The sequence below is a fragment of the Oenanthe melanoleuca genome, chromosome Z (assembly GCF_029582105.1).
Source record: "Oenanthe melanoleuca isolate GR-GAL-2019-014 chromosome Z, OMel1.0, whole genome shotgun sequence".
In the NCBI taxonomy this organism is placed as follows: domain Eukaryota; kingdom Metazoa; phylum Chordata; class Aves; order Passeriformes; family Muscicapidae; genus Oenanthe; species Oenanthe melanoleuca.
In genome coordinates, this window is record NC_079362.1 from 52655747 (window position 1) to 52680691 (window position 24945).

A 24945-nucleotide genomic window follows, 5' to 3' on the forward strand; every position below is an offset into this window, starting at 1 on the left:
AATGAAGACCTTCTCTCAAAAAAAAAATTAAAAAGAGAGAAACCCTTAAGGTTGGATCCTATGCTTGAAAACTGAGATGCTGTGTAACACCAAATTACTACTACACAAGTATACACAAAACCGTGAATTAAATTCTAATTCCAGCTTCCTAAATATAATATGATGCAGGCAGAATGCTTATCACAATCTACTACAGCTGCAGAGAAAAAAACTCCCCACACAGCTCTCAGACAAAAGCCTACTCCACAAACTGAACTCAGTCAAACAGACATGCCTCAAACTATGTATGTTGAACGTTGCAAGGATTTAACTCCAGTGGACAATCACAGGGAAGTTAAAAACGGGATGATGCTTCTCTCTCACTTAAGACAATTAAGCAACTATAAAAGGTTCAGCATTAGGAAGTCACAGCCATTGGAGTTTCCACAGACTTCAGTGGGCTGAAGATATCATTTGTATTAACTCAGAGCAGGTTGATAAAAAATTATGGTCCACTCAGATCCTCAAACTGACAAAAAAATAAACACAAACAAATCTGGAAGAACACTGTGTGTTACTTAAAGAATAGCCAGACTGAAACACCACTGAAATAAAAGCTATAGAATGCAAGTCAAACGGAACATATAAAAAGGTCAATGAAGGAATGTGAAACTATTATGTAACTAAAACATACTTGTTCATGCAGCCTGCTATATGGGAGTTTTTGGGGAATATTTTAAGACCTTAAATGAGTGTGCATTCATTTATGCTGAAAGTATTTAATGATACACTAAACATAATGCACTGAAATATCCCTACTCAAACTTTTTATGTTGAAGAGAATAGATATGCTACCAGTATTAATGGGGTTTTGAAAATACCATAAGCAGCTAGAGTTACATACAGCTGTTATAGGTATAGAATCCATTTAATTTATTCTTCAGAAACATGTACACAAATATACATACATAATAAAAAGGATATCTCTATATATAGCTCAAACACTTCCCAAGCCAGGGATTCTCAATCACAGTGCACAGGAGGGACAGAAAACTCAGGAGCAAACCTAATCAAACTTATTAAAAATGTGCTGACGAATCTTTCAAAATCTGAGCTAAAATTAGGAATGTTATCAAAGAGGACACAGTTCCTAAGCATGAATTTAATGCAACACCCAAGTTTAAACATGGACTGGGGAACAATCCAAAGCAATAGTTCAAGGAAAAAAAAACCCAAGAGATTGAAAAAAGAATGTGTCCTACCTTTATTAATATTTATCTCAGTTGTTAAAGCAATGTCCTTATTAAGAAAAGCCAACCTTTGTCAAATAAATAAAACAAAAGGTCGTTAAGGAGTTGTAAGCATTACAGTCCCATAAACTCAAAGGGCATCTGAAAGCACCCATCCCAGCCTCTGCAGTGGGGACACACCTGGGCAAGCGCTGACACAAACAGTAAAAAACCCCAAACTCTAGGATGTATGTGATTTTCTGCATAGAAAGACATAACTAGAGAGGCACTTCCCTACTTAAAGTATTTCCAAGAACTACTGTGCCACAAAACCATCATAGAGATATGTCTGTGATTTCAAATCCTTGCTACGTCTTAAAGTATATATGCAAAGGACATCAAGGCAAAGCTGCAAGGAAATAGAATTAGCACGAACTGTATTTAATAAGTGTTTATTTTCTCCGAGTTGTTTCCTGGGGCATTTCACTTCTGCTGACTAAAATGTTAGTAAAATGGTAGGTCCGGAGGCATAAGCTCCGAGGCACACAAGGTGTGTGAAAATCAATGGAGCTATTTGCAGAGCTAAGAAATACTGGGCCTAAGAGCATATAAAACGGCTCTGAACAAAGTGGGGAAAACAAAAACAAAAACAACAAAATCCAAAACAAACAAACAAACAAACAAAAAAGAGGGAATAAAAACTCTGAGCTCAGCTCGGCAGCGGCCCCCTCAGCCGCCGCCGCCCTCACACGGGCAGGTGGGCAGGTGCTGCTCGCAGCCACACCGCATTACCACCTCCTCCTAAGGAACTCCTCTTCCTCCACATCACTCTCCACCACAGAGCCCTCCACGATAGTCTCGTCGCTGTCCGTGTCGCTGTCGCTGTGGCCGCCGCTCCCCTGGCCCTCCATGGTGCGGCCGCTCCGCTGCCCCGGCGCCTCCTCAGGCAGCCGCGCGCCCCCCTCAGCGGCGGCCGCCATCTTGTGGCGGGGCCTGGCTGCCCCTCGGGCGGCGCCGCAGAGTGCCCGCAGACACCGAGCTGCGTGTGGTCAGACGGGGCTCGCTTCTCCGAGTTGTGAGCCTTCTGTGCGCTTCCGACGCTGGCATCTCAAGAGTCAGAAACAGTCATCTGCCCACAGAGCTACAGAGAGTGAGAAGGGAGTTGTGAAACAGTGTCTTATTTGTGAAAAAGGCAAGACGGTTGGAAAGGACCTTAAAATTCATCTAGGCCCTTTGTCATTGGCAAGGACACCTTCCACTAGACCAGGCTGCTCAAGGCCTTTGGACACAGGCAGGGTTGGAGCGCCCACCGCCTCCCTGGGCACCCTGTTCCAACGTCTCACCACCCTCACAGGAACTATTTCTCCCTAATACCTAACCTAAATTCCCCTTCCATCAATCTGTACCCATTACTCCTTGTGCTATACTACAGGTCCTCAGACAAAAAGCTCCTGCTGTGCCTCTTGTCACCTTGTGACTGGAGCCACAGGTCCCCGTGCTGTTTGTTTGCAATGGATCAGTGCCAATTCACTGGATCTTAAGCCTCAAAGTGAAAGGTTTCAACCAGTAACTCAGGGACCGTCTCAAGAAACCCACCTACTTGAGAATGGGTTGGCATGCAGACACATTTGCATGAAAAACAAGAGAATCATTCAACCAATAAAAGGTAGAATACTAATTAATAAGAGAACCAAGTAACTTGTAACCAATGAACTGGGATTTCTTTGTTTGCTAAAACATATATATATATATGTATACACGCACACATATATATATACACATATATTTAATATATATATATGTACATATATACATACATACATACATATATATATATATATGTAATGTATAGTGCAAAGTTTCAAGGATTGGTGCGCTTTATTTGTGGAAAACTCCACCTTATACCCTGCACAGAATAAACAATGTCTCCTTTCTAAACTAGGCTCTGTGTCTGTGTTTAGGGAGCGCCTAAATTGGCAACACTTCTGTGCTCTGGTTAAGTTGCTACCAAGGAACGGTTCATGTACTCATGAGTGGGAACAGGTTTGAAATAACCAAATTATTGGCTGACAGTATTTTCAGCATTTGCAGTAGCACTGTTCCGTGGTCATCTGTTAATTACAACAACGTTTTCCTCAGGCACAGGCGTTCTGGCTCAGCCGTCCCCCGGGCAGTGGGGCAGCGCTGCCCCCGAGGCCACTCGCAGCACGGCCAGGCTGCAGGCAGGACACCGCCAGAGCTGCAGGTGCGAGAGCTCAGGGTCAGCTACAGCCCCCAAATCACCGTGACTCCTGCTCCCACTGACCTTGACTAGCGGTTTTAGTACTTGCCAAATCATGTCCATGGAAAATGTGGAAAACAGAGCAGAGATACTAAAGGTCATCTTAAATGGTATGTGAATTACGTGTAAGTGTTGAAACTGAATTGCTGTTTTGCTTTGTCTTAGTCGTATGCATATGCATATATGCAGCAATTGCTGCACATATTAACAAATGAGTCTGGAAATCTCACTGCTAATACTTTACACTTTTCAGCTAATGAAGGTGAGACACTGAAAAATACACTGTTGTTAAGAAACAAGCCATGAGGGGAGATGGATATGCAGCAGTAAATTTTTAAGATTTGTAAACATCATACCGAAGATGAGAATGAAAAGTGTATTCACACGTTAAAAGACTGAGCTGACACGATTTCATCACCCACAACAGCTACTTTGGGTGGAGTTCTTCGGAGACCATTTCATCAGCACTTCCTTTTTTGACCATCACGTTAATGCTTCACGGCACAGTGCCATGTGGAGCTACTAGAAATATTTCCAAGTGAGGAGACACAAGTAAGGCTGGGGAAGGCCGGGTCGCGGATCATCCACTGCAAAAACCGTTGCAGGTATTTGTATTGCAGTTGAACATGCTCAGCCCCAGAGACACAGAACGGCCCTGCCCCGCAGTGCTGCTTTGCAGCCGCGTTACTCGGTGCCCCAAGAGGATCACACAGTCGCTAGGGATGGAAGGGACCTCTGGAGATCGACTAAAGATCACCTAGCACAGGGTACACAGGAACGCGTCCTGGTGGGTCTCTCAGAGCTTCCTATGCTTCATGAACCAAAAACTGCACTTCCTCTCTGGCCGAAAGCCACAAATACATATATTGCTTTGCCTTCCCTCCCCCCGGGCAGGGGCATCGCTGCTTGCCACAAGCAGGAACTAGGAATTTCCACGCTTTTGACGCTGGGCAAAGCGCGATATGACCGGGCGGTACCGGAGGCACGGAGGGGAGCTCGCCCCAAGCCCGGCCCCCGCCCGCGCCCCGGCCCGAGCGCGGCGGCGCGGCGCGGGGGGAGGCGGCAGCGCTCCACCAGCGCATGCAAAGGAGCGGCTGCCGCCGCCCAATCAGGGCCCGCGGGGCGGGGAGCGCGGCGCCCCATTGGCGGGCGGCCCGTGGCGCGATGGCGTGTTCCCCGCTGCCGATGGCGCGGGGGCCGCGCGGCGCTCGCCGGGCCGTTGCCGCGGCGACTCGGCGGCTGACGCGCTGTGGCGGGGCGTGCCGCGCGCCCGCCATTGGCCGCGCGATCGGGCGATGGCGGCGCCGGCGTGGCCTTGCGCGGCGGGGCGGGGCGCGGCGCGGGGCGGGGCCGGCGGGACCGAGAGGGGCTGCCGGTGCGGACCGGGGCGCGGCGGGACGGAGCGGGGAGCGCGGCTGGAGCGTGGTGGTGAGCGGGGACCGGGACCGGTGGGGCTGCGGGCGGGGGGACGTATGGCTGGTTAACGCGCGTCCGCCGTGCCCGGCGGGCGGGCCCCGAGTGCCTGATCGGAAAGGCGGCGTCGCCATGGCCGCGCGTAGGGAGCGGCGGCCTGCCCGGCTCAGCGCCGCCGGGGTGGCGTGCGGGGGTGCCGTGTGGCTGTCCCGGTGCCTTCGTGAGGCCGCGGCGCTGCCGCAGGGCTGCGCTCCCTCCCCGCGGCTCCAGCGGCGGGCTGAGGGAGGGCTTCCCCCGCGTTGGGAGAAATGCTTCCCTGGCAGTGTGTGAGGGTCTCTGTGCTGTCGTGCGCGTTCCAGGTGAGCTCTGCACAGGGTTTCGCTCGGCTGTTCTCCCGCTGATTCCTGTCGGTACTGCTGAGTCAGATGGCAGGAGGTGGGAAATTAGTGCTGATCTAATAGATTGATGGTGTGGCAGAGGGCTGAGGTTAGTGAGAGCTGTGTGACAAACCTTGAGAATTTAAGAGGCAAGTCGTACTGTTACGTGGATGATAATTGCTCTAAACGATTACTTACAGCTGGTCTAGTTTGCGTTTTGCTCTCTGGTTAATATTTGAGGGGGTCACATTTGGGATTTGTTCGTATTTTGCATTCTGTTTTGATTCCCAAAATGGATTGCTTTATTTTATAATCTCGTAGATTAGAAAATTTTGATTGAAAACAAAGGCAAGCGGGATTTATAAAGTATCCCTTCAGAGCCACCATTTTGGAACTCTCAGAATTACATAAATGTTAAATTTTAGCTTTATATTTAATGCTATGTCTTGCTAATTCCAAACTACAAGTCAGTGTATGTATATAAATATTCTAAATAGAAATATCAGCTGATGCTATCCACTGAATTTTTTTTACAGCACTCTAATGCGGCATCAGTGTGTGAAATCAATATTTTCTAGAATAGTCAACTCTGTAGTAAAAAGCATCCTGCGCTCTGGGCATGTCAAATAAACAGAAAAGCTATAAAGAATCCTTTGAGGTTAGGACTTAGTATCACTCAATTAATGCAAATCCTGTATTTCAGGATAGCAGCAGTTAATAATAAGAGTAAGATCCTATGTATCATTTTAATCAATGAATGAATACATTTCCTCCAATTGATTATGTGAAGCCATTTTACTTTACCATTTTTGCTTAGAAATGGGAAAAACAATTTATCAATAAAAGATTTTGAAATCTTTCTTGTCTTCCTAATTTCTTTCTTTCCCTCCTGACTGTTTTTTTGATCATCAGATAGTCCTTCCAACTTGCTGAAGTAGTTGTATTAGCAGTTTTACTAGGTTCAGGACTGGTAGAACTCTATAAAGTCGTGTAGTAACTGCTAGTTTTGATTTTCCTGAAATAGAGTAATATTCAAAATTATTTATATTTTCAGAGGATGTTGCAATACCTTTTCTATTTTTTGTGTTGTTTCAAAATTTTCAGCACAGGTATTCATCTGTCTGGGTTTATTTTAGTTTTCCTAATTAAAAGATACCTTCCATTGTCCTGAGGAGAAGTGATAATACCAGTGTGGAACAGCTTTGCAAGAACATAAATTTACATAACGGAATGATGATTATATGTTATAGGAAAAAAAAAAGGTATAATATCAGCTTTAAAAGGAGGGGATTTATTTTTAATTTTATTTTTAAAAAACATTCAGTCAGGAAATTAAATAATTTGCTCATAAGGAAAGCAGTCTGCTCAATTATTTTCCCATTTTGGCTCCAGGAGCCACAAACATCCTGCCACACCTTCACTGTGGAAGGATAAAGAAAGATAAATAATTGCTGTTGGTGTCAGTGTGATTCAGATTGGTATTGATAGGAAACCAAGATATTCTGGTATCTTCAGGAACACCTAGGCAGGTAAATTTGCCTATTATTTTCTCCATTGAATGTAAGCTTCGTTTTTGATGTCCAAGCAAAAGAAGTAAAACCAGAAGCCCTCTGCATAGACTGCTGCATTTAGGACAACACAAAGGGATTTTTTAAATCCACTTTGTAGTTGTGCTATGTAGAACCCTCAGGCCTCCATGGAAATCTTGCAGTGCTAGGTTGGTACATGTAAATTAGCCAGCCTATTAAACTTCTTTTTAACTTTTACAGTACAGTTTTGTAAGCTGTTGTTTTTGTGCAGTGAGGAAAGGAAAGTCCAGTTACTAATGTACCTGAGAGAGAATGTTACGGTGTTTTGTTTCTATGCCATAAAATACAAGTAAAGATCTTTGATAAACTTGCATGAACAAACAACACAGAGCAGATAGACCAGGATGTGGTCTGAGGGATGTGTTGAACATTCATGTTGTTGTGTGAAAGATAGCTGTGAAAATTTCTGGTAAATGTTGATACCTGTTGGAGGCAAAGGGATGATGAAATGCCCCAGTAACCAGGGAATAGTAAAGAGTGGAAGAGAACTGCCACAATATTTTTATGTGAGGACTTACATGCTTTAGACAAGGAAGGAATATTTTTTAATGTAACTCATTTGTAACAGAATAATATTGAACAGAAAGTAGAGAAGACACAGTCAGAAATATAACATTGCAGTTCCTGCTGCTGAACATTATCAGTAGTGGTTAATTGATAGTTTTTATAGCTCATCAGTATTTTTGGCAGGAAGAATGAGTACAGAGAAATAACAGCATTTGATGAGTGCTTACATATACGGTAAAAACAAGAATTTTGAGTCAAAGCAGTATCAAAATTGTGTGATAAGAAGATGTGAGATATTGTGAGTATGAAGGTAGCTTTACTGTTGGAATCATAGAATCCTCTGGTTTGAAGGGACCCACAAAAGTCATTGAGTTCAGCTGTCAAGTCAATGGCGTACAGTGGGATTGAACCCTCAGCCTTGTCATTATTAGTGCCATACTCTGATAGATGACCTAGTCCCAGTGGCAAAGAGCGTGAAGAAACCAGGATGATGTGTATGACCAAAAAAAAAAAAAGTTGAGAAGACAGGAGCAGATCATATAGTATTTTGGAATATTAGAAGAAGATGTGTTTTATATGGAAGGTGGAAGGAAAGGTAAAGATTAATTTCCTTACTCATTTCTGACTTATGTGGTTTTGCCTTTATTTCCTGAAGGATGTCTTCATCCTTCAGGGAAGCATAGAGCTCCATCTTTTTTCAGTGAATCTTGTACTTAAATAAAATATTCCTTTGTTGCAGGTTTGTTAAGTTTAGAAAAACAGCCTTGAAAATGCTGTCCAGACTCTTCCGAATGCATGGCCTTTTTGTAGCCTCTCATCCATGGGAAGTCATTGTGGGAACAGTGACTCTCACTATCTGCATGATGTCTATGAAGATGTTCACTGGGAATGATAAGATCTGTGGCTGGAATTACGAGTGTCCCAAACTTGAAGAAGTAAGGATTCAAATTAATTTTACAGTACTTGGTGTTAATCAGTAGATACAGGGTTTTCTACAGAAGATGGTCAATCTGTGACATATAAGGAGTGAAGTAGCCGTAACAGAAGCTCCTTTGTGGCCTTTTCTCATTTTGGATATTAAAGCTAGTATGTAAGCAGTGATGCACTAATGACCAAGCATTTTAGTTTTTAAGGCAAGACTAGGAGTGATATTTATTATATTCTGGAACTTCACTTCTAATGCAGCTTCACAATGGATTTTTTTATTACTGAAACTTAAGTTATTTCTTGGTATAAAAGCTAACTAAATTGCTTTGTATTCATACAGGATGTTCTGAGCAGTGACATCATCATCCTGACAATCACACGCTGCATAGCAATTCTTTATATATATTTCCAGTTTCAGAACCTAAGGCAGCTTGGATCAAAATACATTTTAGGTATTGTATCTGATTTTTGTAATTGCTATATGTGTTTTAATTGTTGGCATGGGTGATTTACCTAAATTAGTAACAAATTCTAACCTTTTAATCCTTATGTTCACAGAGCATTATTTTAATTATTTTCTAGATAGTAGAAAAAACGTTTAGCATATATCCAAATGCCTTTTTTTTTGTAGTGAGAGGTTGTGTAGGATTATCCAAACGCTGAAAATGTCATTCTTACAATAACTGTTTATTGTGTGAAATAATTAAAATTGAGCTGTTTAAGCCAGTTTCAATTTTACTTAAAATAAATTGAGATTAATGGCTTGTATTTCTGAGTCTTACTTTGTGTTACATATTTAGATTTTAGTATCTACAAAAATAGCATCTATTTCAGTTTGTATCTCAACTGCTGTTAATACACGAGAGGAATTCTCATTCATTTGTCATGATTGTTCTAAAAGTGGGGCATTTTGGATTTTTTTTTTTCTTTTCCTCTTCCAATACTATGTAAACAAAAAATATCCCGTTCTCTATTTTTTTTAAGGTATTGCTGGTCTCTTCACAATCTTCTCAAGTTTTGTTTTTAGTACAGTGGTAATTCACTTCTTGGATAAAGAACTGACAGGTTTGAAGTAAGTAATAAATTGTTATTCTGAATTTCATGCTTACATTTTTTTTCCCATACCATAAACCTTGAATTCTAACATATGCCTCTTTTTTTTTCAGCGAAGCTTTACCATTCTTTCTGCTTCTGATTGATTTGTCAAGAGCAAGTGCATTAGCTAAATTTGCACTCAGTTCCAACTCACAGGTCAGGGGAGTTATTTTTGAGCATTTTTTTGGTTGGTTGTTGTTTTACTTTGTGTTTTTTGTTTGTTTGTCTTGCAATGCAGATTTTTAATTTAGTTCAGAATTGGACATTGTCCCATGGCAGGGGATTAGAACCTAGGTGAGCTTTAAGGCCACTTTCAAGACAAGCAATTTTATAATTGTGTGAGTAATCCCAGTGGAGAGACATGCAGACAAATACTGTCTTGGGGATGCAAAACAACAAAAGGATTAGATGCTATACAGATTCTGTGTTCAGATGACTTCATTAAATTGGAACTTCAAACCAGCAATGCTTAACAGTTCTTCCAAGGAGCCTCGAGCTCCTAGACAAAGTCTTCCTTAAAATAGTTATTGACAGAAAAAAAGTTAATTTCTAAGACTCAGGCACAGTATATGAAGACACATCAAATGTTAGTGTTACTACTGAAAAAAGCGTATTTCTAGGCCAGATGTTTGCAGAATGAATGTAGCATATGTGCAGACAGGAGCATCTGTGCCCTCATAACACAACACATTTAACACAACACAGTAGGAGAGATTGACAAGATATCTTGCTTGTCGTACCTGGTAATGTTTGTTTCCTACAAGTCCAAATTCTGAAATAAAAGTATATTAAGTGGGATTAATTTGTACTTACAAAATACAGCACATGGCATTTTGTGTACTAATTGTGACCAAATATTACCTATTATATTTTAATTTGGTGTGTATTACACAGTACAGTTTCTATATATACAATATAATGTGTTCTATACTATTTTATGATAACTGCAAGTAGAATTTTTTACTAATTTTGAAGGAAATACTTTGTAATAGTTTTCCTCTACGGTTTTTTTCCCCTCTACTACCCTAAAAATACCATCATTAGGACAACAGTAGCAAATTCTCTGGAGTTTATCATGCCTGCTTTCTGGGGGAAATCCATTTTTCCCCTGCAGAAAGTTTTAGTGCCTTTTGTGACCTCTTTTCTGTCAGCCGAGTCTGCAAAGTGAAATATAAAACACTAAAGTAAAAGTAAAGATAAAATAAAGATATATGATTGTAAGAAATTTTGAAATGCCATGATACAAGTGCCTTCTATTTCATGTCTTAAAATTTAGAAGTGTTGTTCTTTTGAATTTACTGTAATTAGTGTCTCTGCCCATTAGTGTTGTAGGAGCTTAGAATACTGATGAGACAAAGGTAGAGAAATTAATCAAAATGAAATAATTTCATGTCAATAGACTGTGAAAGTATAATACCTTAGAGGAAATAAAAGGCATTTTCTGTATGCTTTCTCATAATAGTTCATTTTCAATAAATATTTTACAAGGCTTTATCACCATAATACTACTCAGTTTTCTAGTTATGTTACGTCTAACTTTGATTTTTGTCTTCATGGTAATGGACAGAGATTTTTCTTTTTAGGATGAAGTGAGAGAAAATATTTCGCGTGGGATGGCAATATTAGGCCCTACATTTACCCTGGATGCACTTGTGGAATGTCTTGTAATTGGTGTTGGTACCATGTCAGGTGAGCCATACAGACTAAGGGTCTAAATATTTCCAGTTAAAAAAGGCTTTTTGAGAGACATTAGGATCTCAAAAGAGAGAAAGTTTCAAATGATGGGTTTTACCTGTGAGAGTGGAGTGACTTTATTTATTTATTTGTCTCCTAGTTAGCTAACTTTACTGGTTTCTTGCAAGTATGAATAATATGTACATGTTGCACCAAAGTTTGAAATACAGGTAATGGCTTTCCTTGAGCACTATGTAGTAGGAATGAACTTCTGTGCAGGTTTCATAATATTTGGTTTGGGGTTTTTTTCCAGCTATATTGCATACCTTAACAGCATCTTCCAGAGCAGTTGCTCTTCAAATAATTTTGTTTTTTTGAGGGCATTGTGTATTAATAAGCTGTTTTCTTCTTTATATCTTAGGGACAAAAACTCATTTTGGTGTTGCATATAGGTTTTTTTAAAACAATTTGTACTGGTAGAGCTTTCATCCTTACTAAGGCAGTTGTGTAATGCATGTACAGCATGGCTAACATGGCTTTTTTTGGATACTTGTAAATGAGTAGGCAGGGTCTATACTGTTATTTCTTCCTCAAATATCCTGTCTTTAAAATGGGAGTTCAATGCATAATGTTAGCTATTTTTTCTCAAATAAATAAGGAGTTTCAAGCTTTCCTTGTGAAGTTTTAAAATCTTGGTGAACTTTATTTGTATTCACTTAGAATTGCACGTTAAAATACTTCTCTGTCAATACATAAATACGTACTGTGCTTAGTATGAACTAGTGCACAGTGAGTAGAGTTTAAGATGCTTGTTTTCAATTAATCTCAATAGTTCCATCTGTAATCTGTCAGTTTAATGTCAGTTTAAATGTCAGTTTAATAATTTCTTTCTTAGTTCTGTAGCATTTCTTCAGCCATAGCTAATTGCATATTCAAATGTAAAATCTGTCTTTTTATTTAGGTGTACGACAGCTTGAAATTATGTGCTGCTTTGGCTGTATGTCTGTTCTTGCCAACTACTTCGTCTTCATGACCTTCTTTCCAGCTTGTGTGTCCTTGGTATTAGAGGTAAGACCAGCTTCAAGACAACCTCAAGTTTAGTATTCAGCCCTGTGCTTCTGTAGGTTATACTTTTTATCATGGAATAGCACATTCATTTTCCTTTCAAAGTAAACTGGTGACAGTGACTTGTACATATCACTGTAAATGAGTCACACTCAGTAGTAGTTCTGCTCTAAAGTAGAGTAAACAGATGATACTGTAACTTATTGTCTGTTCATGGTTTTTCACAATTAAAAGTCTAACTATAGACTCTTGGTAATTTCTCAGTGATCAAATAAAAATGCAATGTGGAATCTTATTAGTTGGTTCTTCGTCTGATAGGTATTATGTATGACCTATTTTTGAGTTTTGTTCTTTTTTTTGCAGCTTTCAAGAGAGAGTCGTGAAGGACGCCCTATTTGGCAGCTTAGTCATTTTGCTCGTGTTCTGGAAGAAGAAGAGAATAAACCAAATCCTGTAACACAGAGGGTCAAAATGATTATGGTTTGTGGCTCTTTTTTACCTGTGGTTATGCAATCAGTGAGGTATCCTGGTGCAAAAGTCAGGCTTTTGCTTCCTGTAGACTTGTATTCTGCAGCCCATTAGTTGGACTTACAGTGGTAGTTTTTCATTAACTTCCCCTGTATCTACACCTGTCATTTTCCTGGTTATGCCATTTCTGTGCCAAGTACTCAGGGCTCTTTCATGTGTACTAATCCCCTCCCTCCTACCCCTGCAGTACCCTCATCTTCCTTTGCTTATTTTTTGTTCAAGACTAAAAATGTGGGTGCAACAAATCCCAAGTTATTACACAACAATGTCACAGTAGCCAGAAAGGGGGAAATTGAAGGTGTGGAAAATCAGTTTTTAGACTTTAGAGGCATGGGAAGTATGGGGAAAAAACAGCAAAAAACCCCAAACAAAAAGAGGACAGTATTTACTCTTAGTAGGTTGTATACCAAGTTACATTTGAAACATTAATACTTGTTGTTCTTGTTTTTTTTATATAGTCGCTGGGTTTGGTTCTTGTGCATGCCCACAGTCGCTGGATAGCAGAACCAGCTGCTCAAAACAGTACTGTTGAAAATTCAGTTGGATTGGATGAGAATGCACCAAAGAGAATTGAACCTAATGTTTCACTGTGGCAGTTCTACCTTTCTCGGTGGGTGGCTTCACAGAAGTGTGATCCTGCTGTATTTCTACTGCTGCCAGGCTAGAAACTTGTTGTCCTAGATCACTATACTTGTAGACTTGTAGGTCTGACCACTGCAGGACTTCTTGGAACCAGAGGTTCAGAAGAAATGTCAATATTATGCCGTTTGTCCAAGCCCTTGAAGTAGTCAAGAACATGATCAAGAGCTAGCTGTCCTGTATACATCAAAACATTGTATTCTCCCACTAGCACTTCCACAGCATACTGAGAAAAATTTTAAGACTGTACTAAGAGTTATTTACTTACACAGAAGTTCTGACCATTAACACCTTAGTGCAAAAGGTGCAAAACCCATTTTATGCTATGACTTTTCCTTCAGCTCAATTCAAGTTAGTGTCACCTGTCATTTCATGTTATTTCTGAGAACTCTGAACTTTCTGGTTTAGGCAGGGGATTTTTGTCCCCTCTTAGCAGTTCATCTTGCATCATAGCAGTTGAAATTGGTAGAGGATGATAAATGAGACTTTATCTTGTCATTGGGGGACAGGTGTCAAATCAATTTGATGGAGCTATCAGTGAATCTTTTATAGTCATTTTTCCTACTGGGGCTGCTTTTTAGCCAGATTTAAGTAACTCTTTAATGACATCTGAAGATTTTTGTGTTAATAATATGAAGAGCTTTTCCACCCTAGCCTAGCATACTTCAGTGTCTTGGTAGAAAATACATTTTCACTGTAATTTCTGTAATATAAGTGATGAAGGAATTATTACCCTTTCTGAAGCAAAAAATGCCAGAATGCTGCTCTAACCAACAAATTGTATATGCTGTATATTCACTTTTTGATCTTTTTTAGAATGGCCAGTATGGATATCGAGCAAGTAATTACGCTTGGATTAGCCCTTCTCCTTGCTGTCAAATACATTTTCTTTGAGCAAGCAGAGACTGAATCTACCCTCTCACTGAAGAATCCCATAACGTCTCCTGTGATGGTACAGAAAAAGGTCCCTGAAAATTGTTGCAGAAAGCAGACTGGACTTACGAAAAACAATCAGAAATCTAACACAGCAGAAGAAGCTTTCATACCCAAAGATGAAAGTGGTAGGTAATTTTTATAGTTCTTAAGTCTGAACCCATTAATGAGTATTTGGAACAAATTTTGCAGTCTTTGGTAACATATTATATTTGGTAACAAAACTTCAGGATTTTGTAAACCAGAGTTAATTTTTATTATCTTTTTGCAGCTGAAGTCATAAAACCTGTATTAGCAGAGTTGTCAACCAAGGCTACATTTGTGGTTGGCAATTCCAGCTCTGTGGAAACTTCTTCAAATACCAGTGGAAAGGAGGAAGAGATTGAGTTACCTAAAGAACCACGTTCTATTGAGGAATGTGTTCGTATACTTGGAAATGCACAGGCATGGAAAAATATTTTTTTTATTTAACCTCTACTGCAACATCTAATTTAAGAATTGTTAGAGTTCTTTTCCAAGCTTTTAGATAATCCCATTGGTTGTAGTATCAGCCTAGAGAAAACTACATGGCTTTACATGGCTTTATTAATATGGGGGGGTGTGGGGGTCACAAGTATAGCAAAATTCTTTAATGAGTTACTTTTCAAGTCAGTCTAGAGGGGTGGGAGGAGGGATCAGCTTCATCATTCATAACATACCAAATCTTTGGAGTTTCATCATATACATGTACAAGTTGGTGTCTGATCATGAAAGTTTTTCATCATATGTTGGCCTGCTGTAAAACGTCGTGTTGGCAGTTGACTCTTTTAGCAAAGTAAAGGAGAATTTGTTGTATTTTCTCTCTCCACCCTTTGTTTCCAGGAAGGAGCAAAATTTCTTACTGATGCTGAGGTTATCAGTTTAGTTAATGCTAAGCATATTCCTGCATACAAATTGGAAACCCTGATGGAAACCCAGGAGCGAGGTGTATCCATTCGCAGACAGATGTTATCTAAGAAACTTCCTGAACCTTCATCTTTGCAGTATCTTCCTTATAGGAATTACAATTACTCTTTGGTAGGTACAAAGTAGACAAACAGAACTCCTGTAAAACTGTTTTCCAGACACATGAAGAAGGAAAATATGGACCTGTTGGAATGAGTCCAGAGGAGGCACTAAGTTGATCAGGGGCTTGGAATACCTCACCTATGAGGACAGGCTAATAGAGTTGGGGTTTTTCATCCTGGACGAGGAAGCTTTGGGAAGACCTTATAGCACTTTCCAGTACCTGAAGGGGGCAGGCGAGGGACTTTGCACAAGGACATGTGGGCAACATTTGGGAAACATCTTTTGAAGGGACAAGAGGAACAGCCTTAAGCTGAGGAAGGGCAGATTTAGAGGTTAGGAAGAAATTCTTCGCTGTGAGTGTGAGACACTGGAACAGGTTGCCCAGAGAAGCTGTGGATGCCTCATCCCTGAAATGTTCAAGGCCAGGCTGGATGGGGCTCTGAGTAACCTGGTCTGGTGAAAGATGTCCCTGTCTTTGACAGGGGCATTGGAGCTAGATGGTCTTTATGGTTCCTTCCAACTCAAACAAGTCTGTGGTTGTGTGAAATAAATCCATAGTCATGTATGCGAGTTAACAATGAGCTTGGTCAAAACTGATGTAGAAGGAAAACAATAAAAGGCAAACATGAGGCACTACCTTTAATTGCTCTTGATGTTTTTAAACTTAGGGTGGTGCATGAGTTTTGTAAGTTATAAGAAATATATTTCCTATCAAAGTATGCAGCTGACTTATCTAAGAAATGCAGAGTTCTACTAATACTGAGCCACAGTTCAACTGAATGATAATGCTACCTTGAGCTCCATTAAGCTTTTTAAGCTCCATGAGCTTAATTATTTAAAATTAATTCTAAAATTTTAGGGTTATTTAAGTAACATTTAGTACTGTACAGGATTCAGTATATCTGCCTAGCATTAAATAATGTTAGCTGTTGATAGCTGTAGCTGTTAACTTTTTGAGGTGGAAATTATTTGCTTTATGGGTAAATTTGTGGATGTTTTACTAAGATGCCTAGGTGTAGTATGTAGCATGCTGTACTGTACCACTGGGGAGTAACCTTAATGATTGTTTTTTATATTTCTGTAAGGTGATGGGAGCTTGTTGTGAAAATGTGATTGGATATATGCCCATTCCTGTAGGCGTAGCAGGACCACTGTTTCTGGATAACAAAGAGTTTCAAGTGCCAATGGCAACAACAGAAGGATGTCTTGTAGCAAGCACAAACAGAGGATGTAGAGCGATATGTGTAAGTATTGTGTGACTTGAAAAGCTTAAAAAAACTTCCTATTTTATAAACATATAAACATAATGCATAAAAATAAGCATTATATAAACCTACACATATTCAGGTTTATATAATGCATATTTTTGACTTTTTGAAAACTAAAGTTTCAGTATTCTTACATTATCCCCGTCTCCTTTGGTTTTTAGCTTGGTGGAGGAGCAAGCAGCCGCATTCTGGCGGATGGGATGACTCGAGGACCTGTTGTAAGGTTGCCCACTGCTTGCCAGGCTGCAGAGGTGAAAGTCTGGCTTGAAAGTCCTGAAGGTTTTAAAATAATGAAGGAAGCTTTTGACAGCACAAGTAGGTTAGTACAATTGCTGTTCCAGCTTCATTTCCAGACATAAGACTCCTGTAGATGGTAGAGAGATCTCTGTTGTATTTTGGAGGACTTACAATAGAAGAAATTGCATCTTTGTTTTGGCTATCCCATGTTTTCAGTATCTAAGAGGACAAAAGTCACTCTGGCTGCGTACCAAGACCAGCAATAAACATTTCTTACAGATAATGGTAAACTAGTATGCATTGCTAACAAATAGATACACATTGTATAATAATTAATAGAATATTGATTTGTCTAAGCATTTTTTTTAATCCCATAAGCTTATTTTGGCTTTTACTAGGCAAAGTAACTGTAACTATAGTTACTATGCAGAAAAAAACCCTCAAAGTTTGGTCTTTAGCCTTTCAAATGATATTATTAATATTAATAATTAGTCTGTTACGTCTCAGAATACAAGGTAAACTAATGCTAGAACTGAAATGCTAAAAAATGTAAAACATGCTAAGAATAAGTCTATTACCATCTAGCTTTAGGAAGATTCAGAGAGAAATTTCCTTACCTGTTGTGTTTCTTAACAAGTGTCAGCCAAAGATATATCTGTATTTTGGCCAGAACCAGCTCATGCTGTTCTTTAAATGCAGTATTTTCTGCATTTTGAGTGACTTGTGCGGCTTGCACTGTTGAAGATAGCATGCTTTTTGCCTTGCTGTAAAATTTACATCAGACCTCATTATTACTTTGTATCTGGTAGTGAGATGTTTTAAGGAATACAAATAAATAAAACTTATGTTAGCAGTTCAGGATGTTTTATTTCTTGAAGTTCAGTAATAGAAAACATAAAAAGGCAGTGAACACTTTTACAGTGACTATTTTTAAAGTACTTATTCAAGAAAACACCATTCCTGGAAGTGTTCAAGAAATGACTGGATGTAGCACTTGGTGCTGTGGTCCTGTTGAAAAGATGATTGTCAAAGACTGGACTCATTAGTCTTACATGTCTTTTCCAGAGGATTCACGAAGGAATATCTGAGTCTGTGTTTAGCAGCGAAATTTGCAAAGATTTACTGTCGTTCTGCCACTTAAAGCTAATTTTCCCTTGAGGACTGTAAGTAATAGTTACATTTTCTTGCAGGTTTGCCCGCCTACAAAAACTTCTCATCAGTTTGGCTGGTCGTAACCTTTATATCCGTTTTCAGTCTGCAACAGGGGATGCAATGGGAATGAATATGATTTCAAAAGTAAGGACCAGTTTTCCCTTAAGTATTTTTGAAAAATGGATATTGTTTTTTAAATATAAAGATGGCCTTATAACTGATGACTACCTGGGATGTGAATGACAGAAAGATAAGGCACAGTGCTTCTTGCACAAAATAACAAAAATGTTTGATTTTGTCAAGTGTAGACAATAATAGAGAATGATGAAAGAAAAAAGTGATTTTTTTTTATTTTATATTTTTAATAATTATTTAAAGAAAGTATTTTTGATATTAGGAGAAGCTAAGCTAGTTGCTTTGTTGCTCCAACCAAAGATTTTATTCAGCAATAATTATTCTGTTACTGTGTTTATCATTTCTAGTAAATAAAGAAGTAGGAGTAGCAGCAGAGAGGTGTTTTCTGGTTTTGTTTGCTTGTCTTTATGCAAACATGTGGAAGAACTTGAGATGTGATCCTTGGATTTCTGGGAATGCCTTATGCTGTAAGAAATGAATAGTCTCAGACTTAAACTAAATATAGTATAGGCAGTCAGAACCATTATAAAAGTGGATCTGATCATAGACAAGTACTAGCAGATTTTCTGGTCTGATTTCCTTGTGCAGAGAAGCTCTTTCCACTATATCCAAAATTAATTTATTCCATGCCTGTAATGTTTCACTTGGTTCCTGTTGTATCTTCAGTATGCTAACCATATGTCCATGCACCTAGAATGAATCCAGGGAGTCTGTGTGTACTAGGAAAAAATCAGTTATTCCCCAGCATAATTCCCAAAGTGGTTAGAAAAAACAAAATTGTTTGGGGTTTTCCCTCCTGCTTCTTGTTTCTTCATGATATTTTGTTCTTTTCTTCCATTGTAACTGATTAACTGGTGAGAATATTGTTCCACTGACCTTGAATGGCTTGTTTTACACCCATAATGATAAACCTGCTTCTCCTAACAGGGTACTGAAAAAGCACTGGTGAGGCTGAACGAAGAGTTTCCTGACCTTCAAGTTATAGCTATCAGTGGTAACTACTGTACTGACAAAAAACCTGCTGCTATAAACTGGATAGAAGGAAGAGGAAAGTCTGTTGTCTGTGAAGCAGTCATTCCAGCTAAGGTTGTTAGAGAAGTAAGTGTCTGCTCTCTTGTTTATAAAAATACATACATTTTGTATGCTTACTTTACGTTGCAAGTATGAACTAGAAGTTGTTTTCCAGGTAAAGATAGTACTTATGTAGGATAAGCCCTTTCTCTGCGTCAGCATATACTTTGTTTTTCATTGCGTCTAGTGTGAAATAATCTGTGTTTAATGATGCATATCTACTTAAAGGCATTAGGATTTTCATGGTTAACCTTTGAAAAATTATGTCACATTCTGACAGATGTTTACATGTGGTGTTTTGTCTGTCATTAAATCCAATCTTTTAACCCTTCACTCATTTTTTTTACTCACATCCACCTGGCTTCCTCTTCAATATTTATATCCTTCCTACTACAATGGAAACAGATAATCAGGTGGTTTACTTAATCCAGAGCTGTCTTGGCATCTTGCATGACCAAGGGTAACCTTTATAAGCAATGCCAGTTGTATTCTCTGGCTGGCTTGTCCTCCATTATATAAGTATCTTAGATTCTCTTCACCTGCATTCAGAAGATGGCTTCTGTGTGTCAGATTAAATCCATTGCTTGTTTCCTGGTTTTCAGCACTGGCCATGGGAGACAATATCCAGGGAAGAATTCACTATGTTGTAACACTAAAGATCTTGTATGTGGGTGTTTGCATATTGTTAGGGTTTTTTTGTTTGTGTTTGTTTCCCCCTAGGGATTTGTCCAGTCCCTTTAGGGAAACTAAGTAAACTTCTAAAACTAGTATTCTTGGGCAGTATTCCACAGTCTAGCTTCACCTTTTGTGAGAACAACCTTCTTGTTGATTCCATTTGGTGCTCCAGTTTTTTACTGGGAGAGATTCTTAAGACTTGTGTCTTCACTCTGCTGCTCAAGATTTTACAGCTCTGACACAGTCCTTCCACCCTCCCAGCTAGTCTCATTTTCAGACTTAAAAATACTATTTTTTCTATCAGCAGTGAGTTAACAGACTTCTAGTATGCCTTTGAGCATCATTATCTCTGCATCTTTTACAGTTCAGATGTTTCTGAAATTCTGGGTACAGACTTTCTCACAGGAGTCTAACAGAGTGTGCAGAATGGATTTATACGTTGACACAGTTCATGTCTTCTGGGGTAGTTTGCTGTTTTTCAAATTGTTGGCATTTTGTAGCTGAGGCACTGGCAATATCTATTGTAACCTCAGGATTTCATTCCAGGGTAGTAATGGGGAGGTAGTCCTTTCATAATGGGTGTTGATAGTTTTTATATAAATTTGGGTAAGTTTTCCTCAAACCCCAGCCCTGTGTGTCACTACACTTACTTATATTGAACTCTTAATACATAACTTACATTTCTGTCAGTGTTGGAGACTTGGTGAAATGTCTGTAAGCACTCACTATTCCTGCTGTGCAGGAATATCTTAAATTTTGCTCAGCAACATCTCTTCTTACTATCTTTGATTATTTTTATATTACTTTTAGTATAAATCTCTTACTTGAAAGTTTCAAAATACAGTCAGTATAGAATAAATGTGCCACTTAATTTTATATTACTGTGCATAGTGCTTATTTACCTATGTAGCATAGTGGTTTGTGTTGGAACTTTCAGTTTGGCTCCATATTCGTATGCAAAACAAATTTGGGAAGAGTTTAGTGTCTGGAACAACTTGATAGGAATGTTACAATCATGTCAAGGTAAATTTACTGGGATATTTCTGCCAAGATGATTTTGCTTGTTCCATTCCGAATATAAGGGAGACTTTGAAATGGAGTACCCAGCTGTGAGCTTTTCTCAAAGGCCTGTGCAAGTCCAAACCCTTTGTACTGACTTCCATTGTTACTTGGACATCCTATATTTGAAAGTCTGCTTTGGAACACAAATAAAAGGCATCTAGGACAATGAGTCAAATTGCATATATAAGCAAACGGGGTGGGGAGGGCCATGAATAACCATAAATAGAGTATTCCTACACCTGCCTGAGGAAAGGACTAGTAAAAGTGTATCTATCACCATGTCCAGGTATTGAAAACAACTACGGAAGATCTAGTTGAAGTCAATATAAACAAAAATTTGGTGGGTTCTGCGATGGCTGGAAGCATAGGTGGCTACAATGCACATGCAGCAAACATTGTGACAGCAATCTACATTGCCTGTGGTCAGGTAGGTTTGTTTTTCACCAGTTCTCCTTTTCTTTAGTTCAGTAATTCTTAATCAAGCACTGATTTAAGCGTCTGAATTGTTGTTTCTCCTCCTTGATCTGAAGGATGCTGCACAGAATGTGGGCAGCTCCAACTGCATCACTTTGATGGAGAGAACTGGTTCCACCAACGAAGACCTGTACATCAGCTGCACAATGCCTTCTATAGAAATTGGGACTGTTGGTGGAGGTACCAACTTACTCCCACAGCAGGCCTGTTTGCAGGTATAGTTCTGAAAGCTGAAAGCAACTTCTCATTTTAAATAAAACATTGCTTTCATGTGGTGTGCAAGCAATATTGTGGGAACGGGTCTGCTTGAAATATGGTGTATTTTACATGAAAATGTTAGAAATGTTTGATGAATTGTTTCCGTATATCCAGTTTCTAAAGCTTAAGACATTTACAATATTAAAGAGACAAATTGATTGGATATAATTTGGAAATACTTTAATACTCAATATATCATAAATTGACTTAGATTTCCTAGCATAATACTGCCTTGTATTTTTCTCCAGATGTTAGGGGTTCAAGGTGCAAGCCAAGATAACCCTGGTGAAAATGCCCGTCAGCTTGCTAAAATAGTTTGTGCTACAGTGATGGCAGGGGAATTATCACTAATGGCTGCTCTTGCAGCAGGACATCTAGTCAAAAGCCACATGATCCACAACAGGTAAAAAATGGAAAAATTTGTGTATTTCTCTGCTGTTTTGATCCTCTTACAAGTACAAAGAGTCAATAATGATTATGTGACTAATTGCAACACATAGGAGCAGTGTAACATTTTAACTATCTAATGTAGTTATCTTGCTGTTTTATTAGGTCAAAGATAAATCTACAGGATCTTCAAGGAACCTGCACTAAAAAGGCAGCTTGAATACTAAAATGGCTTTGAAATGAAGAATTGTTCTAGTAACTGACCAGGTGCACAAGAGAAAAAAAAAAAACCAAAATCTATGAAGTTTAAAATAAAGATCGCCTTCAACTCAGTAATGTCTGTGTAAGAGAAACTAAGAGAACAAGACTTGAGACTAGTTATGCTTGACCTTCTTCAGTGGTTAGAGACTGTGAAAGAAGTCCTGTCAGACATCTTGAACATGGCTTTCAAGTTCTTGCTCTTACACATCATTTTCTAAAGAGCCAGTCTTATGTTTTTACAGGTTGAGGTTATTTCACCTAACAAGGTCCTGGTAACTACTAAATTGAAAAGTAATGTAATGTACTCTGTATGTTTAAAGTAACAAAACAAAAGAAGTTGGTGTAAACTTGGATTGAATGCACTGGTCCTTGCCATCTTTATTTTCTGGTCAGACAAGCATATTTTTTAAAATGATGGCAAGCCTAATCACTTTCTATGAACTCCCAGTTTTAATTTGTTCACATGTGAAACAGGTTTTAGGCTATTAGTTTAATTGAAGGAAATTAGTTTAATAGAAGTCTCTGTCTATATATAGTACTTAATTTGATACTGCTTCAGCTAAGCAGTGTTCAGTGTTCAACTCCACAATTTAGGTTATTCCTTTATGTAAAACTTGTGATCTGTAAAGTTCTGAACTGTTAAATATAATCTGTACTGAAGCAGGAAAGAACAGTATCTGCAACTGTTTTGTTACTTTGTAGAAAAAATGAAATGGTAACTTCAAAAGTTATGTGTCAGACATACTTAAGTAAATGTAGTTTCTCAAACATTATTTGATAGGAGTGCATTCAAACAAACAAGAGTCAAGAACAGATGTTTACACTTACCTAACAAGAAGTCTCTTTAGGAATATACATACACATTGTGTACCTTATGTTGGGGATTTTTTATAAGGTGTTTGACACTTACTCTGCAAGAATAGGTGTTTATCCACCGTTTAAGCTGAGATAAAGCAAAGCCAGAAAACCACACTGTTCTTAAAGAAGAAAGGAGGGGATTTTTTTCTTTCCATTTCCTTTTCAACTTTCTTTTTGAGTCGGAAAGTATTTATTTTAAGAAGAGATCTTACTTTTTTTGTCAATGAAAAGTACTAATTAAGGGGATTCAATGAAATGGCATGTTAATGTAAGAAGCAGTTTTTGTAATAAAATACTGTACTTGGACCAGTGTAGCAGTCTCAGGTGTTCTTACTGTAATAAAGAAAACCCAGGTTTATTCTGGTTGATTCACCTTTGGGAATACTGCTAAATTCATAGCTCTGCCTAGTTAATCACAGGAAGAAACTTATTACTATGCTTGATGATTGATTTGTTTGGTTGGTGTGGGCTTTTCTTGTTTGACTTTTTGTGGGGGGGATTGGGCTGGGTTTCCTGCAGCATCATTCCTAAAGGGGTGACTAGTAGTGGTGCTCTTCTAATGTGCAGATTTGATATTCATCATGGTGGGTTGCTTTGTAGTACATTTACACATTAATATCCATTGTAATGAGCTCATAAATGTAATGTGCAAGCATGAAGACATACTACATGCTAGACATGTTATGATGGCATGTAAATAGCAAATACCATGAATGTTTATCTTCCTGCAGTATTGTTGCTAATTGCTACTATTTTTATTTAAGGAAATTTGGAATTACTTTGTTTTTATGTTCATGCAATGATTTTATTTAACACTGGTCTGGCAATAAATGGTGGTTCAGTGTTCATTTTGGTGGATTTAACTGACATTCTGTCTGGCAGAATTAACTTTTTGTACTATTACTGAACTGTGTACATTTTGGTACAAAACTACTTTTTCAGTTTCAGTAAAACCGTGGAAAACATGTTGGCTTAATTGTGATATTTCAAGCTTACTTTATGGCTGATTGACTTATATTTGTAGACAGTCTAAATTAAGAGAGTTAATGAAGAGGCACTTGCAAGCAGTGCTAAACACAGCCAGGGCTGTGACACCAGAACTTTTCTCTTTGCTTGTAAAAGCCTTTTGGCACTCATTTATTCTCAAAGCTTATTAGGCAGTTTGCTCAGGGGGAAGAACTAACTCATTTCAGCATTAGAGATATCTTCTGCTGGGGTCTGTTTGACAAAATCAAACCACCTGTCTAGAATAATTTCTAGAGTTGCTGTTAACTTCAGTGCTGTACTTTTACCATTGATAATGGTTTTCCGAAAACTTTAAAACCCATGGGGGAAAAAGAAACATTAAAAATGGTGTGTTTGACTCTGGTACCACCTTGCTTCTCTCTACCTCCTTTCTCCTCTGTGTTCTGAATCTGTTTTACTCTGTAGCACACCAGTCACCTTCTGCTGCCTGGTGTGGAAGTTTCTGCTTTGATGTTTGCAAGCACTGCATCCCCAGCTGCCTCTAACCACACAGTTGTCGCCCACTTTGATTTCCCCAGTTGCTGCAAGGCCCTGTCAGTGAACTGAGCGTTACTGAACCCTCCTGATGGAGGGAGCAGCTTCACCATCACATGCATCCTGAGCACAGCTGTGATACCAGAAGCCTGGTGTAACAGGTGCTGACGGGGTGGAAGTGGCTCTGCCAGGCTCCAGCACAGGCATTCCTGGGTAGGCACACTGATTCCTGGAAAAAAATCAGCTGGGAGACCACTTGCTTTCTCACAGGAGTGTGCAAGTACACTCAGGGTGTCAGTGCACAGACACTGGATAGTTTTCATC

General features: G+C 39.1%; 2 protein-coding genes across 3 annotated transcripts in view; one reads left to right on the top strand and one right to left on the bottom strand.

Annotated features, from left to right (window-relative positions):
- ANKRD31 (ankyrin repeat domain 31) overlaps positions 1 to 2270 on the bottom strand; it is a 60779-nt gene extending 58509 nt beyond the window's left edge. The window contains 2 exon segments of the mRNA XM_056513377.1: positions 1242 to 1297; positions 2004 to 2270. Of these exon segments, the coding sequence (XP_056369352.1) occupies positions 1242 to 1297; positions 2004 to 2188 (241 nt within the window). The 5' untranslated portion in view covers positions 2189 to 2270.
- A 2569-nt stretch (positions 2271 to 4839) lies between these two features.
- HMGCR (3-hydroxy-3-methylglutaryl-CoA reductase) lies at positions 4840 to 23969 on the top strand. 2 transcript variants are annotated; one of them, XM_056513378.1, is made up of 20 exons: positions 4840 to 4917; positions 8115 to 8310; positions 8643 to 8754; positions 9287 to 9374; positions 9469 to 9553; positions 10981 to 11086; positions 12033 to 12139; positions 12500 to 12616; positions 13123 to 13274; positions 14120 to 14364; positions 14508 to 14680; positions 15098 to 15292; positions 16369 to 16527; positions 16713 to 16870; positions 17979 to 18084; positions 19003 to 19173; positions 21170 to 21310; positions 21414 to 21572; positions 21864 to 22018; positions 22168 to 23969. In XM_056513378.1, the coding sequence occupies exons 2-20, from the start codon at positions 8146 to 8148 to the stop codon at positions 22220 to 22222; spliced, it is 2649 nt and encodes an 882-aa protein (XP_056369353.1). In that variant the 5' UTR covers positions 4840 to 4917; positions 8115 to 8145; the 3' UTR covers positions 22223 to 23969. The 2 variants fall into 2 exon arrangements, with proteins under 2 accessions (XP_056369353.1, XP_056369354.1); XM_056513379.1 differs by lacking the exon at positions 4840 to 4917 and adding an exon at positions 5244 to 5261.
- Positions 23970 to 24945: the final 976 nt, after the last annotated feature.

Coding starts and splice junctions, on each gene's coding strand:
- HMGCR (XM_056513378.1), top strand. CDS start 8,146: ATGCTGTCCAGACTCTTCCGAATGCATGGCCTTTTTGTAGCCTCTCAT. Junction 14,681..15,097: donor GTATACTTGGAAATGCACAG/GCATGGAAAAAT, acceptor CTTTGTTTCCAG/GAAGGAGCAAAATTTCTTAC. Junction 21,311..21,413: donor TCTACATTGCCTGTGGTCAG/GTAGGTTTGTTT, acceptor CTTGATCTGAAG/GATGCTGCACAGAATGTGGG.